This window comes from Hippoglossus hippoglossus, chromosome 3, assembly GCF_009819705.1.
Source record: "Hippoglossus hippoglossus isolate fHipHip1 chromosome 3, fHipHip1.pri, whole genome shotgun sequence".
Taxonomy (NCBI): Eukaryota; Metazoa; Chordata; class Actinopteri; order Pleuronectiformes; family Pleuronectidae; genus Hippoglossus; species Hippoglossus hippoglossus.
Genome location: NC_047153.1, coordinates 17,680,159 through 17,694,314, shown reverse-complemented (window position 1 = coordinate 17,694,314; position 14,156 = coordinate 17,680,159). Strand labels below are relative to the sequence as shown.

The 14,156-nt window shown below is 41.7% G+C and overlaps 2 protein-coding genes across 6 annotated transcripts in view; one reads left to right on the top strand and one right to left on the bottom strand.

Moving 5' to 3' along the window:
- Positions 1-1,275: 1,275 nt before the first annotated feature.
- On the top strand, positions 1,276-12,934 carry tacr2 (tachykinin receptor 2). Of its 5 annotated transcripts, XM_034575267.1 has the most exons (10): positions 1,276-1,634; positions 3,470-3,762; positions 4,399-4,554; positions 4,942-5,237; positions 7,700-7,894; positions 8,864-9,014; positions 9,217-9,336; positions 9,423-9,499; positions 9,585-9,910; positions 9,951-12,934. In XM_034575267.1, exons 3-9 carry the CDS (start codon positions 4,420-4,422, stop codon positions 9,895-9,897), a joined length of 1,287 nt encoding a protein of 428 aa, XP_034431158.1. In that variant the 5' UTR covers positions 1,276-1,634; positions 3,470-3,762; positions 4,399-4,419; the 3' UTR covers positions 9,898-9,910; positions 9,951-12,934. The 5 variants fall into 5 exon arrangements, with proteins under 5 accessions (XP_034431158.1, XP_034431140.1, XP_034431120.1 ...); XM_034575249.1 differs by having other exon boundaries at positions 4,402-4,554; positions 9,585-12,934; XM_034575229.1 differs by having other exon boundaries at positions 9,585-12,934.
- Positions 11,495-14,156, bottom strand: part of LOC117755419 (hexokinase-1) — a 19,860-nt gene continuing 17,198 nt past the window's right edge. The window contains exon 21 of the mRNA XM_034575220.1: positions 11,495-13,343. Within this exon, the coding sequence (XP_034431111.1) occupies positions 13,196-13,343 (148 nt within the window). The 3' untranslated portion in view covers positions 11,495-13,195. The remainder of the gene's footprint in view (positions 13,344-14,156) is intronic.

The window sequence follows — 14,156 nt, the reverse complement described above, 5'->3', positions numbered from 1 at the left end:
TTTGATAGGGTTGTGTTTGATTCGAACGCTGTTTAGTTATATCACATGTAGGTCCGATTCGAACAGAGTGTGCAAAGTGTTATGAATATACAGCCATAGACCACAAAAGACATTTTATGGTCCTGGTACAACCAAACGACTGGCAGCATCACTGGGCTGTGTATAGCCAGGGGCCTCCCTTACTGTGTCTCCAGCCAGGAGCGTTGAAGGGATTTTAAGGCAAAAGGAACCTGGAGGGCCCCACATTAAACCACCACACACATGTTGGACTAATGACACTGCACACACATTTAGACATTCTAGTCTTCAACCTAACCTTTACCATTATGAAGCTTTTGGGTGAAAACTGTGCCATGGGGCCTCAGTAAGTGGTCTCTGACCACAGTGTTGATGCAGTCCTCTGTACAAAGACAATCAAGGAAATTAAGGGGGTTGTCAGACACAAACATATTAAAATTGCCTCCTTTCCCTACCCTGTTGCCACACCCGTGTCTCCACCATTGGCTAAAGTCAACTCTCACCAGCAGCCGTTCAGCTGAGGACACATGTTGTGTTGGTGAGTTGCTGTTCAGTCACTTGAATCATTGTTTTCACCCAGTTAGTGCAATTATATCCTGTTTACCATCACCGCCTTCTCTTATCTTCTTCCAAAGGGAAAAGACCTTGGACTGACAACAACAATGCAACGCAAAATTGAGTGAACCAAAAGAGTTTCATGTTTCATCACACTTAATTCTTAATTCTGAAAACCTAACGAGACTGGTTATGATTAACATTGACAATAATATATATAGAATTGTTGTTTTAGTTTGTCTTTCAATTTTTCTGGACGAGGTACCCAGTGACCTGACTAGTTAGTATTCGCAAAATATTAATGCATGTCAGAAGTCTGATGTGTTTTTTTTGTAGTGTATAACTTTTGACCCAAGATATGGAGCAGTGTGAGTTCTTGCAGCCATTTGTCTTTGTTAGAGCGAGTTAGTGGTAGACAAGATACGTCACCTCCCTTCCTCATCAGGCGATGAATAGTCAGTCCCCACTGTCCCCACTGTCCTTTAACCACAGCGCCTCAGGAGGCAGCATTATACCACCTTGGTAGAAACTTTGAATTCCCCTGCCTTTACCCTTCAATGTGCCCTTCCCCAGGGCCCTGCTGGCCAGTAAAGGTTTGTATGCATGTGAAAGTACACACATGCAGTTCATACTGTACACACACAACAGAAAAAAAAGACAGAATGAGCCCAGCTGAATGAGATCAGACTGCCGCTATCCACTCTTTGCTGTTCAAACACTTGTGAACACAGGCCACATGCTGATTACCCCAGAGAGGGAGGTTCACACAGAGCAGGAGGGAGGAGACACACAAAAAGAGTACAAATGTAATGTACAACAGAAAACAAAGTGGTAGTTGGGTGAAATATAAAAGCAACAGAAAGTACAAGAAAATATATAACAGTAGGAAAGAGAGGTATCGGCAACAGCTGTCATTTCTAGACTAGCAAAGTGTTATTGTTGCTCTTGAACCAGTTTTCCTGGCCGAGAGCTGGGATCTCTGGCTGTCGAAACATGAAGAACTGGTTTGAGATTAAGCCCCGGCTCTGAACCAGACCTCGAGCTGTCATGGTTGAAGTGAGGTAATTATGCCGGGGGGATGTCACATATACAAATAGACACAGAAAAGGCACAGACACAGACCAGCCCATCAGCCTGACCAGCAGGCCCAGAAATGTATTGCTATGAGGTGGAAGAGTTATCCACTGGAAAGCTGAGCCCACTCTCCCCTAACTTCATTCTCTTATGAATGTCAGTCTGGGCCTAACTCTAGCTAACTAGACTTAATATTATAAGAATGACAGTGAATGAAGTTAGGGGGCTTGGCGCTGTGCTAAATTCAGACCAGTTCTTTAAAGAAGGAAACCACTCGCTCCCTCACTCTGCAGAAGAATTTTCCTTCTTCCAGTGGGCTCCATCAGGGCCAGTCTTTAGGCCATCAACGGGTCTGATGGTGGCTGCATCTATGCTGTTTAAAGAAATGGAGGCTGAAGGTCTGTCTTGGCAACAGGCAATTAGTGTTTGTATTATCAGTACAGAATGTAGAAGCAGTGGAGAGTAATGTCTCTGGCCCCATCATGACAGTCAGTTGCTGCTGCTGGTGCGGGTGGATTGTCATAGCTGCTAGTCAGAACATCAGCATAATTACCACTGGTGCTCTTCGCGCCTGAACGAGAAGCATTCTCATCATCATTGTGATCAATCTCTCATCTTCTGCACAGAAGATCTGCGTCATCACCACCAAAACTGCCATTAATTTAATGATTTTCCTCAAAACCCTTTGCAAGTCAGTTGTGAAAGCACTATTTGTCTCTACTGTGATAGACCACAGGGTCTGATTCTTTATAACCGTGGCACAGAGAGCATCTAACAGCTGTGGGGCTGAAGGATTTGTCAATCAATACATAGAGACGACTGAGTGATGTCCTCAGTGCTGAAACCTTTGGCAACCCATTATTTCTGCTTTTTGTCTGAAGAAGTGGGTTTACTGGATGTTTTCGTAGGCATAGGCTTGGTTAAGGTTCTATAGATATAGGATAGGATAGGATAGGAAGGATAGGATAGGATAGGAAATAATTGGATATGGGTAGGGTACACATATAACACGTATCAACAGGACACAGACACGTGGAGTTAAATCACATAAACACATATTTTAATACCTTTATTTATCTTCACAGTGTTTTGTCATAATTCACGGCTTAACCAACAGCACAGACACTAGCAGCTTCTCTAAAGGTGTGACTGCGACTAACTGAAAACACATAGGTGACTTGATAATTCCCATTTTCAGCCCTGCTATCAGTTCACATCTGTAAAACACCCAGTCTGTGGGAAACATCCCAGCTCATTTCGATGTCAAAAATATTGCTCCACTGACCACCTCTTTGCTGAGTGTCTGAGTGTCTGAGTGTGATCGACAGAGAGAGAATTGAGTCGGCTATAGATACCGCGCTGATTCCAGTTGGCATCAAGCACAACCTCAGAAACATCCACAGAGGCCTTCAGGGATCTTGTAGGAGCTGGAAAAGTGGCAGTAAGAAATAGAAATGACTCCACATATAGAAGTGACTAAGGCAGTTTCACAGGTAAGAGCCACAAAACTGATTCAGATTTCAAGGAGAGCTGGGAATCCATGTCTGCAGATCTCATCACCTTTCTCTCATCACCTCACTAATTTAGTCTCATTCTCTCTTCATTTCCTTCTTGTTTTAGACGGAGTCATGCAAAACCAATTCAATTACATCTCTCTCCTCCAATATTCCATTGACTATTTTTGCATTTTCTCACATTCTCTCTCTCACGTTAACACGCCAACAGTTATTTTTGCAGCATTTTATAAGTGGAAACCGAGGGGCCAACAGCTACTCTCCTCTTCCTCTCTCTCTTCCTCTCTCCCCCCCCTGTGTACGTGGAGTTGGCGCAGCTCCACGCGCACAGTCGCGTGCCTGTTTGTGCGTCTCCGTCACTCTTAGCAGCTTGTGCCACAATAAGCAAGTTCCACATTCCAGGAGAGAGAGAGAGAGAGCGAGAGAGAGAGAGAGTGTGCGTGCGTGTGTGACGGCGGGAGAGAGAGCAGCGATGTCTTGATGGATTATTGGATGGACCTGGCTGTCCATGGCGCAGAAGAAGTCTAATATTCGGACATATGCTGCGGTGAATTGGACAAACTGATGTTGCAACTGACCACTCAGCCGCGTGAATAGAGAGGTAAGGCACAGTGAAGTGATGATATTGTCTTTGTGAGATATTATCCCCTGGGTTCTCCAATGCATGGATTTATCACTCGTGCCACACTGTTGCGCTCACTGTACAGCCAAACTACCCTGTTGTTGCGAGTGTGCCAAATGCATGGACTTTGTGCACGTTGGGTTATAAATGAATGTTTCCTTTAATAACAGTCATTAACGCACAAGTGTGGCGAGCTTTATTTGATGTACTAGGAAAGCGTTTATTGAAACTGTAAGATAAGGTTATCTGGATACTGTGAAACTTGCCAAAGAGCGATATGATGCATGATTATTAACTTGAGTCTGCTGATGCTCAGAGAGCCAATTGCCTTAACAGAGAAAATGAATACCTGACCTTAAATCTGAAATGCAGGCTTCAAGAAGGTTAAAATAAAAAAGAATTAAAGCAACTCTTATATGAAACCCCAAAAGAAAAATAGCCTATTTCACATACAGTGGAAGAATATGTCACATAGAGGTAATGTCTGTTGTATACTGTCTTTTTTTGCAAGGTAGAAATACACGCCACATCTTTATACATGTATAAGATCCACCAGTCAGTCTCATTACGCATGACGCGCAAAGTACATCCAGTCATATAGAAAGTTTCTGTCAGCAGGTGAACAGGGAGGAAAACATGGACGTCGACAGTCTTATTCAACACATTGAGCGAGACACGGAGGCCACTTCATTTCCCTTATCAGTCACCGCCGACTGGAGGGAGGACGGGAACGAGACCACTGGGAATCAGTTCCAACAGCCAGACTGGCAGGTGAGAGGAACACAGAGATCACAAGTTGAAGTCGGTTGGATATAGTCCTCAAATGTTTAAAACCTAAAAAGCCTGTTGTCTATAATCTAGCTGTGACATAATGGGAAGTGGTGAAATAAATTAAATTGAAATATAATGAAGTCCACTTTGAAGTTATTTTGACAAACACTTGCAGACTGATTTGTCTTAAAACACAACCAGTGATTTTAAATCTACAATCCACAATTTAGGACATAATGTTTTATTGTTATCTTGTTGTCAGAGTTAATTTGGCAGTTTATAATTTTGATTGTCCTGCTGCCCTTTCCTGTCCTCCTCTCCTCTCCTCTCCTCTCCTCTCCTCTCCTCTCCTCTCCTCTCCTCTCCTCTCCTCTCCTCCTCTCTCAGGTGGCTCTGTGGGCTATAGCCTACTCCATGATCATCCTGGTGTCCATCACTGGAAATGTCACAGTCATCTGGATTATCCTCGCTCACCGACGCATGAGGACCGTAACCAACTACTTCATCGTCAACCTGGCCTTCTCCGACGTCTCCATGGCAACCTTCAACACCCTTTTTAACTTTGTCTATGCACTTCACAACGACTGGTACTTTGGTCTGGGCTACTGCAGATTTCAGAACTTTTTCCCCATCACTGCAATGTTTTCATCAATATACTCCATGGCTGCCATCGCAGTGGACAGGTAAGAAAGATTGTGCAAAGACCATAACAACTACAACTTTGAATTGTCTCAAATAGAATTACATTACCATTAAGCTGATACTCTTACATCCAGAATGACCTCGGCTCCAACAACCCCCCATTTAGTAGCTGCATTATGCAAATGGTCAAAAAGGGCTGGATGACCAGCTACTCAAACAGTCAACCCAGCAGTACGGAAAACAAGCTGTATTAACAAATAACCCATTTAACTATACTACATTATCTTTACTGCACCATCTGCCATTGCTCTGTCTGTGGATTTCAATTATAGAGTGCACTGTAAATGTGCTTTCAGTAATATGTGATCGATCTGACATTTAATTAATAGTTAAACAACAACTCCCTGTGAAGTGGCCAGTCATTCAGACACTCCAGCTTCACTTGAAGCATCCTCAGCTGCAGGAACTGTCCCCCCCATACAGATGAAAACGCAGCATGAAGGAGATACAGTATGGGTCAACAGGCAGCACAAGATACAGATGTCATGAATGCTCAGTGGAGCTTGAAGTTTCAGTCTGTAACACGGGACTCAGTTAACACTTCACACTCAAACGTGTACGATCTGATGCTACAAGCTACAGCAGGTCAATAATATGCTCTTTATGATGCTTGTGTTCATTTTAGAGGCCGCTACATTCGACGGCAGGTGTTTACAAATTTATGGACCACGCTCATTTGCATGCACAAAGGGAACTTAAAGTTGATATATTTCAGTCCCGCACAACAACAGTAATTATAGCCTCACAAAAGACCACAGAGTTGAACCTCACTTTTCCCGACACAAACTGAAGCTTTTAAACTAGAGAGGGATGATGTATGAGGCTGCATTTCAATCCAAAAACTTACTCTACATACACTGTGATGTAGTTGTCTCAGAGGAGAGAGTTTCATGAGATGATAATACTATTCTATTATACGTGTTCCTGACAGACGTTGTTGGCTCACTGTGGCTCAGGGCAGGTGTAGTGATGAATGTGCCGCGACATGCAGGAATCAGACCGGGTGGGATATCTGGTCACAACGCGACAATTCATCCCCATTAATTTCCAGTTTGTGGAATCCTCACTTTACGTGACTTTATTGAGCTGTAGTGTGTCATCAGCTGCAGGAGCAACTGATTCAATCACACAGTAAATAGGTAAACTGTGAAACATGATCCACATTCATTAAGAGACATGAGACGTGCGTTGACCGCTGCTGCAGCAACAGCAACCCTGAAGGGGGGTTTCCAGATGTGAGGCTGATGTGACAGGTGCCAATCGAAACACCGCGAGGTCAATGGAAGTAAGAGAGAAAAGGAGAAGTGAGAGATAAGGTTGATGTAAAAGCAAGTGAAAGAGATTATCAGTGCTTATGTGATACAGTGTTTTTCTGATTCATGGTTTATTATTTCACTTGCACTTGTCTTATACATTATTAATATTTTTCATTTGTGATCTCTTTAGCTGTTCTAACCACATCAGCCAGAAACGATGCTGTAACAAATTTGAATTTCATCTTAAATGAAAATCATTCTATGCAAGATCACAGTATGATTATCCATAGAAGTACAAATGAGATAACAGAGGAAGAGCATTTCAAATGTATCCATGCTGTCAGTCCTGAATAATTCAGATGAATGATTCATAGTCATGAATCATTTGACTATAATGGTGATAACACTGAGCAATGATGCCAAGCAAGTATTGAATTACTTTGTCTAAAATTAATGGTGAGTCACCATGGCCATCAGGATTATTGGTTTATTATCATTATTTCACTTAACCATTTGATGCAAATGACCAATGAGTATTTGCTTTAGTTAATATCAGTTTCAGGATTATTCAGTCTCTTCCTCTTGAAAGTTAATTCACAAAATAATTTCTCGGAATCCATGAAAATCACTATGATAAATATGCAGGATGTGTTTGAGAGAGAGAGAGAGAGAGAGAGAGAGAGAGAGAGAGAGAGAGATGGGCAGATAATAAATCTTTAGAATTTTTAATCAAATGCAGATTTATGCATGATTATGTCTCTGCTTGTTGCCCATTCGATTCTTCAAGTGCCTTGAAACAATCGACTTTGAATTAAAGACAAGAGACCTTTCATACATCGTTATTAGTTTGAATTACGGGATATTTATTTATCTTGACGTCATTGTAAAGCTTATTAGTTTAAGCAAATTATCTTTTGAATACACAATATGAAATATAACACAGAAATAACTTTAAATTGCCATAAGTAAAAATATTAGATTTTTAAGTTGTTACCTCCCATCATGTCTTGACTCAGCGTGGTAAAGAAGTCTTTTTACCACCTGTGACACAGATTTCCAAGCAGCCATAGGGTGTAAGAGTCACACTTTACATCTATTCCCCTGAGTTCCATCAGATATCTGACTGTACGTCTGCAGACAAAGACACACAAACACGTACACAAATAAACCCTTCGTTGCTTTCTTAGGTATATGGCCATCATCCACCCTCTGAAGCCCCGCCTCTCCTCCACCTCCACAAAGGTCGGGATCGCTCTGATTTGGATCGTGGCGATTTCATTGGCCTTCCCTCAGTGCTACTACAGCGTGACCAGGTTTTATTACCCCAGGACCGTGTGCATGGTCAACTGGCCTGATGATTACGGAGGAAAACATCAACTGAGGTGAATAAACAAGATTAATTGAAAGAAACTGTGACATTTACAACAAGGCCGATCTATAACATGAAATAACAAGCGGTCTATTTTCCACACATGCATACATCATATATCTGCTTGTGAGGGAAGACACATTTACTGACATATTTACTGTCAATATGACATGATACATTTTATTTATATATATATATATATATACTAACTCAAATAGCATTTATAACATAACACCTGCAGATCAGTGTACAGCCTGTCATATAGGAGAGCACAGTTATTACATTTGAATGGTTCATGTCCTCTAGTGTGCCTCTTTAGCACATAATGACTGATACTTCCTGTTACAGAGTGAGTACACTTCTAAAAATAAGAAGTATTTGTATGCAGTTATGTCTGCACCTGTAAATGTCAGTCCAAGTCAGCACATGGAGTGGGTTGTTATTTCAGCTGAAGACACTTATTAAACATTCACAAAATGTGGGATGAAAATATGAAACAATTACTAATGAACCGTTCTTGTTTTACAGACTCAAGAGTCCAAGTATGCAGGATTATTAGAAAATCCAACGATGAAGTGCTCACAGAGAGACATGAGCATCGACAAGCACAAATTGGAAATCACACAAATACAAAAAGATTCCACTGGTGTGAATGTACAAAGTGCATTACATAATAAAAACATAACCCCTCCATAATCCACCCACAGAACAAGATGAGAATAGGATCAATAGCACAATAACAAAGTATTTTGTTTTCATGTAAAATGAATAAAAACAGAAATGAAAAGTAGGATATTAGAAGGAAAACTTAAATAAAAATAAAAATAGAGTAAAAGGATATCGGCATGCCGCTGATGATCAGTGAGGACAGAGTCCAACGTCTGAATCTATTGTTTATTTGTTTAAATCAGTTTCCATCTCACTCTCTCTTTCTCTTTCTCTTTCTCTCTCTTTCTCTCTCTCTCTCCTTCACCCACTGTAGTTACCAGTTTGCATTGATATTGCTGATCTACGTCCTCCCTCTGCTGGTGATGCTGGTGACCTACAGTTTGGTCGGCCAAACGCTGTGGGGCGGACACATCCCAGGGGAGGCGACAGAGCATTACCACAGCCAGATCACAGCCAAGAGAAAGGTCAACACACACTTCCATTTGTTCTGCTGTTGGAAACAAGGACTCTGCCCTTTTAATGTGTCTCTTTGATAAAAATGCTCAGACAAGCTGGAATAGATTTAGCTGAGCTGAAGAAAAATGAGATGCCATGTAAACAAATAGCTGAAAATGAAAAAAACAGCAGTAACATGGGTATGTATCATCAGTCTGTGATTCTCTATAGGTGGTGAAGATGATGGTTGTCGTGGTGATGACCTTTGCCCTCTGCTGGCTGCCCTACCACATCTACTTCATACTGGGATCATTCAACAGAGACATTTATAAACAACATTACATTCAGCAGGTCAGCAGCTGCCCCCCTGCCTGTTATCCACACTATACAATCTGTGTTGTCTTTTTACTGGGCTTCATGTTTCCTCTCCTCTCCAGGTGTACCTGGCCATATTCTGGTTGGCGATGAGTTCCACCATGTACAATCCCATTATTTACTGCTGTCTAAACCAAAGGTAAAACAAAATTAGAAAACCTCAAGTTCCATCATCCCCCAAAACAGGAAGCAGAAAAAAAACCCACTCTGCCGTCTTTCTGCAGGTTCCGTGCTGGTTTCCGTCACGCCTTTGCTTGGTGTCCCTTCATCAAATTGTCGGAGGAGGACAAGATGGAGCTGCAGCACACACACACCTTCAGAGTCACCATGACACGCAGCCACCGCAACGACGCCTCGTACACACGCGCCTCGTACTCACGCTCCTCCATCAAGACAAACGCCCCCGACTCAGACATCAAAACTGAGCTGAACCCGGAGAGCGACGCTTGTGTGCGTCTTGACAAATGCACGTCAGCGTACAACACACACAGGGTGACGAGTCCGGATGACACAAAGTCAGCAGCTGCCAACCACTGAAGTCATGATGAGGACACCCTTAGTGGGAAGACAGCAGGGCTCTTCTGCAGAGCTGAACTCCACAAAGAGGCCACCGACAGCCAATCAGAGCTGTTCAAACTGTGGCAACGTTCATCCACCTGGACAGGAATGGATGTGTTACTTAACCATGTGACCTGGGACTATGAACCTGTTTTTATAACAGAGATAAACGACTCTATGTGAATTAGAAGCTGTTGCTGTTAATGCCAACGTGGTCATATCAACATGTGAAAATACATCTGCACACTGATTAATAAGAACATCTGATTCTGGCATTGTTGGCGTTTGCTGCTGGGTCTGTACATAAATCCGTCCATCTTTCATCTCTTTCTCTTGCACCTCCCATGCTCCATCTTCTAAATCCTTCCGTCACTGTTGCTTTTCTTCTTCCCTCTCTTTTAAAGAAAAGCTGCTAACTATGATGTTCTATTGAAAGTGTACAGTTCTTCTTAAATGTGTGGTTACTGGATTTCTACTGGCATCAGCACCAAGCATTATTGTTGTTGCTTTTCTATGTTTTTCTTGCTTTTGGCTGCCACTGAACCCAGAACTGTATTTTCCCTTTATTTCCTGTTTATCTCCATTCGTCCTGCACATAGTGATTCACTGGTTATTCACTTTAATGAAGAAAACTCTTTTCAACCTTTTAAAATTCTCTTTAAAGTGCAATACGTCTTTGAAATCTCCTTCACGTCGTCTGGGGTCAAGAAGTGTGTCTCGCATATGTTGTGATTTCACTGGTTCAGACATCTGTAATATTTCTCATGGTCAGTGTCGAGTCCTGATTAACTGTTAAGTGCTGCTACTGAATCTGATGTGAAATGTAACATTGACATCTACTGAGAATATTCATGTGAAATATGCTGATGAAGTGCAAATGTAAATATATGCAATTGGTGTGATGGTTGCACATTTACAGTCAGGTCATTATCTAAATAAAATAAAATAATAAAATAAAAGAACACAGCCTGTCAGTGTTTCAGCGCTAACATTTCAGATTGTAATAAAAACGTTTTGATTCCTTTTAACTATATCAATATAATATAATAATACTTTAAACTTTCAAAATACACACAGTGACGATGTAAAAGATCTTTATTCAACATGAAAATATAATATTATGTGCTTAATAAATGTGAAGATGGTATTAACATTGCAATGCTGTGATCACCGAACAACTTTTTCAGTATCCAGGAGAGATCCCATTAGAGTTTTGTCGTTTCGCACATGACTGCTCAAATTTAAACTGTGGTAATAGCCATTTTGTTAACGTCTGTTGCCCCCAGCTAAAAGAGCATCAGGGGTCTGGTTCAGGTTTAGAGCTGGAGCAGTTTTATCAACAACATGTCAGACTAATGATTACAGACACGAGGGCTGGAGCTCATGTTCGTCTTACCTCCACCAAGGAGGTTATGTTGTTGTCTGCGTTTCTCTGTTTGGTTGATTGTTAGCAAAATTACACAAAAAAATGCTGATATATGCGAGTGTGTGAAATTGGGTTTCATAAGCAGACTGTTGGGCCTTGGCGGAGAGATGCACTATACTGAGAGCCATTCTAGTTGAACTTACAAACACCATCACCAAACAGAAAGCATACATGTATAAGTGCTGATTCTCTGGTACAAAGAACGACAACGTCAGTTTGACACAGGTTTGTTTTTATTTAATGACTGATCGACTGACAGTGTTGGACAGTTAGTCCGGGTTTTGTGAACAGAGGCAAAGAGATTAAAATGTGTGTGTGTGTGTGAAGGCAGGGTAGCTCAGGACCTACCGGAGAGGCTGACCTTATTTATCTACACAGTATATTCAAATTGAACTAGCTTGCAGTTTTATTGCTTTAATTTATTGTAAGTATTAGCTTCAGGTCAAACTGGTGCTAACTTTCCCCACAAGCCAGAATCTGAACTGTAGTCCGGAGTATCTTTATGTGAGATCTAAAAAGCAACCAGCCTACACTAAAAATCAAATGAGCCCATCTCTCAAAGAACATCATATGTAGCAGTAACTTGTCTGATTAATTAGACGCATTTATTAAAGAGAAAAATAAATATTGAATTTGTAAGAACTGTGCTACTTGAATGAGCCACACAGTAGTTTCACTAAAACACCCTCCTGACTTGTAGGAGCATATGGCAAACAGGGAGTGAGTGTAGGAAAATGCTTTATTTCCAGAATGTTTAAAATCCCCTTAAAGTTTCACCATTGCAAAGTTCTTGTTATACAGATTGGCCGTTGTTGTTCCTCTGGCATCTGTGTTAGCACCTCGTTCCTGTTTTCATGGCTGGTGAGCCATCGCCGCGATGATGAGCCAGTACTTCTTAAAGCGAATGATCAAAAGCTGCGATTAGTACCAACAAAAGCATTTCTATTTGGTAAAATACAAGAGCTCTTTGGACATAATTTACAGTAGAATACATTAAATAGGATTAATGCTTTCAATCAGGACAAATGTGCACATTCAGCAAGTACGCGACACCTCGAATGTTCCCTCCAACATTTACAGGACAGGTACCGTCTGAGGGCGCTGGCGAGGACAATGGCTTCCTTTATGTGCATCATTATTGCAACAGTAACATTTTTCAACACATCCCAATATAAAAATAAAATAAATAGCATCAATGTATGTATAACATATTGTATTATATCTGGGTAAAGACGTTCAAATCTTTAAAGCCAAAAAATATTCCCTTTCATCTCATTACACATTTATATATCACCTCATATGCCTTTTTACAGTGTGTGAGTGGCCGACAGCAGACACACGTTGGTGACTTTGGTCTAAAACAGTGTTTTTATATCCCGGCAGCGACTGAACAAGGATTTTGAGTTTTTTCCTTTTCTACTGCAACTATTGTGCTTGATGTATTGCAACAGATATTGTTACCAGAAGTTATCAGAGGGATCCTCCAGATGGCGACATAGGAGCATAACAGGAGTGTGCAAAGTCTTTTCTTTCCGCCCTACATTCTCAAGAGTTGAATGTGCGTGTTTTATCTACGTAAGTTTAACCTCAGAAAACCAAAATCTTAAGAGTTTGTGTATTGTTACAATCAAAAACAATCTAACTACCACATAGAGGCTCTGCTACTTTACACAGTGGAGAAAGCGATCTCCTTCTAGCCCTGACACGCGGACAGACTAAAGCAGCTACTGGAGCGCGATACATTGAGTGGACTGGTTTCATTTGGGAGCGAAAAGGAGACAATGGGTGAGAGAAAGAGTTAAAGACAGTGGAGGTGGGGGGGTATAACAGTGAGACACGAGGAGATTTTTTCTATTTGCTGTTCAGCTCTTGTCTCAGCCGGCAGCCCACGGCTGTGATGAGGGCAGCTCCTTTCCCGCTTCCATCCTCAGACAGCAGGAAGTTGACGTTACACTGGGGAGCCAGTTCATTCACTGTCTGGTGCATGATCTGGGAAAAACTGGACAGAGACAAAAGATTTGATGTGATGTTATACAGTGAAGTGAAACATCCATCCATCCATCATCTATACCACTTATCCTCTGAGTGAGCTTGACATTTGGCGAGAGGCGGGATACACCCCGGACAAGTAGCCAGCGAATCGCAGGGCGAACATACAGTATAGAGACAAACAACCATTCACATTCACGCCTACAGTCAGTTCAGAGTCTCCAATCAACCTAACCCCAATCTGCAGGTCTTTGGCCTGTAGGAGGAAGTCGGAGTACCCAGAGAAAACACACAGACACGGGGAGAGAACATGCAGACTTCACAAGGATGGCCCCCAACCAAACCGGGATTCAAACTGGGAACCTTCTTGCTGTGAAACAACGGTCATAACCAACACACTACTGTGCACCGAAGTGACAAATGTGGTACCAAATTAGACAAAACGGAGCCCCTCTAAATGTAAATGTAACACTGTACATGCAATGAGTCAGTGAGTAACACTTCACTATGGTTGGCCTGAATCTGTCTGCAGGTGGAGAAGCCAAAGCTGCAGAAAACTCCCCTGATACATGTTTAACATCTTTGAATGCAGGTTCCGGAATAACTGAGCTCTCTGGTCAGAATATAGGACTTCATTAGTTCCTAATGATTTTGCCATTGAATGACCCATATCAATTCAATTATTTTGATAAATAATGGTTCATCAATGAAGCGTTTGAGCAGATTGCATAGAAAACAGGTTGAGTGGGTATGTCTTGTCTTGTGCAACACCTCATATTTCGTTGTAACATAACTAAAGCATGACTCAACACGATCAAGATGC

Excerpts from the sequence above, each read along its gene's own strand:
- tacr2 (XM_034575257.1), top strand. The coding sequence starts at position 4,420 with ATGGACGTCGACAGTCTTATTCAACACATTGAGCGAGACACGGAGGCC. Across the intron at positions 4,555-4,941 it reads TCCAACAGCCAGACTGGCAG|GTGGCTCTGTGGGCTATAGC; the intron begins GTGAGAGGAACA and ends CTCCTCTCTCAG. Across the intron at positions 5,238-7,699 it reads GCTGCCATCGCAGTGGACAG|GTATATGGCCATCATCCACC; the intron begins GTAAGAAAGATT and ends TTGCTTTCTTAG.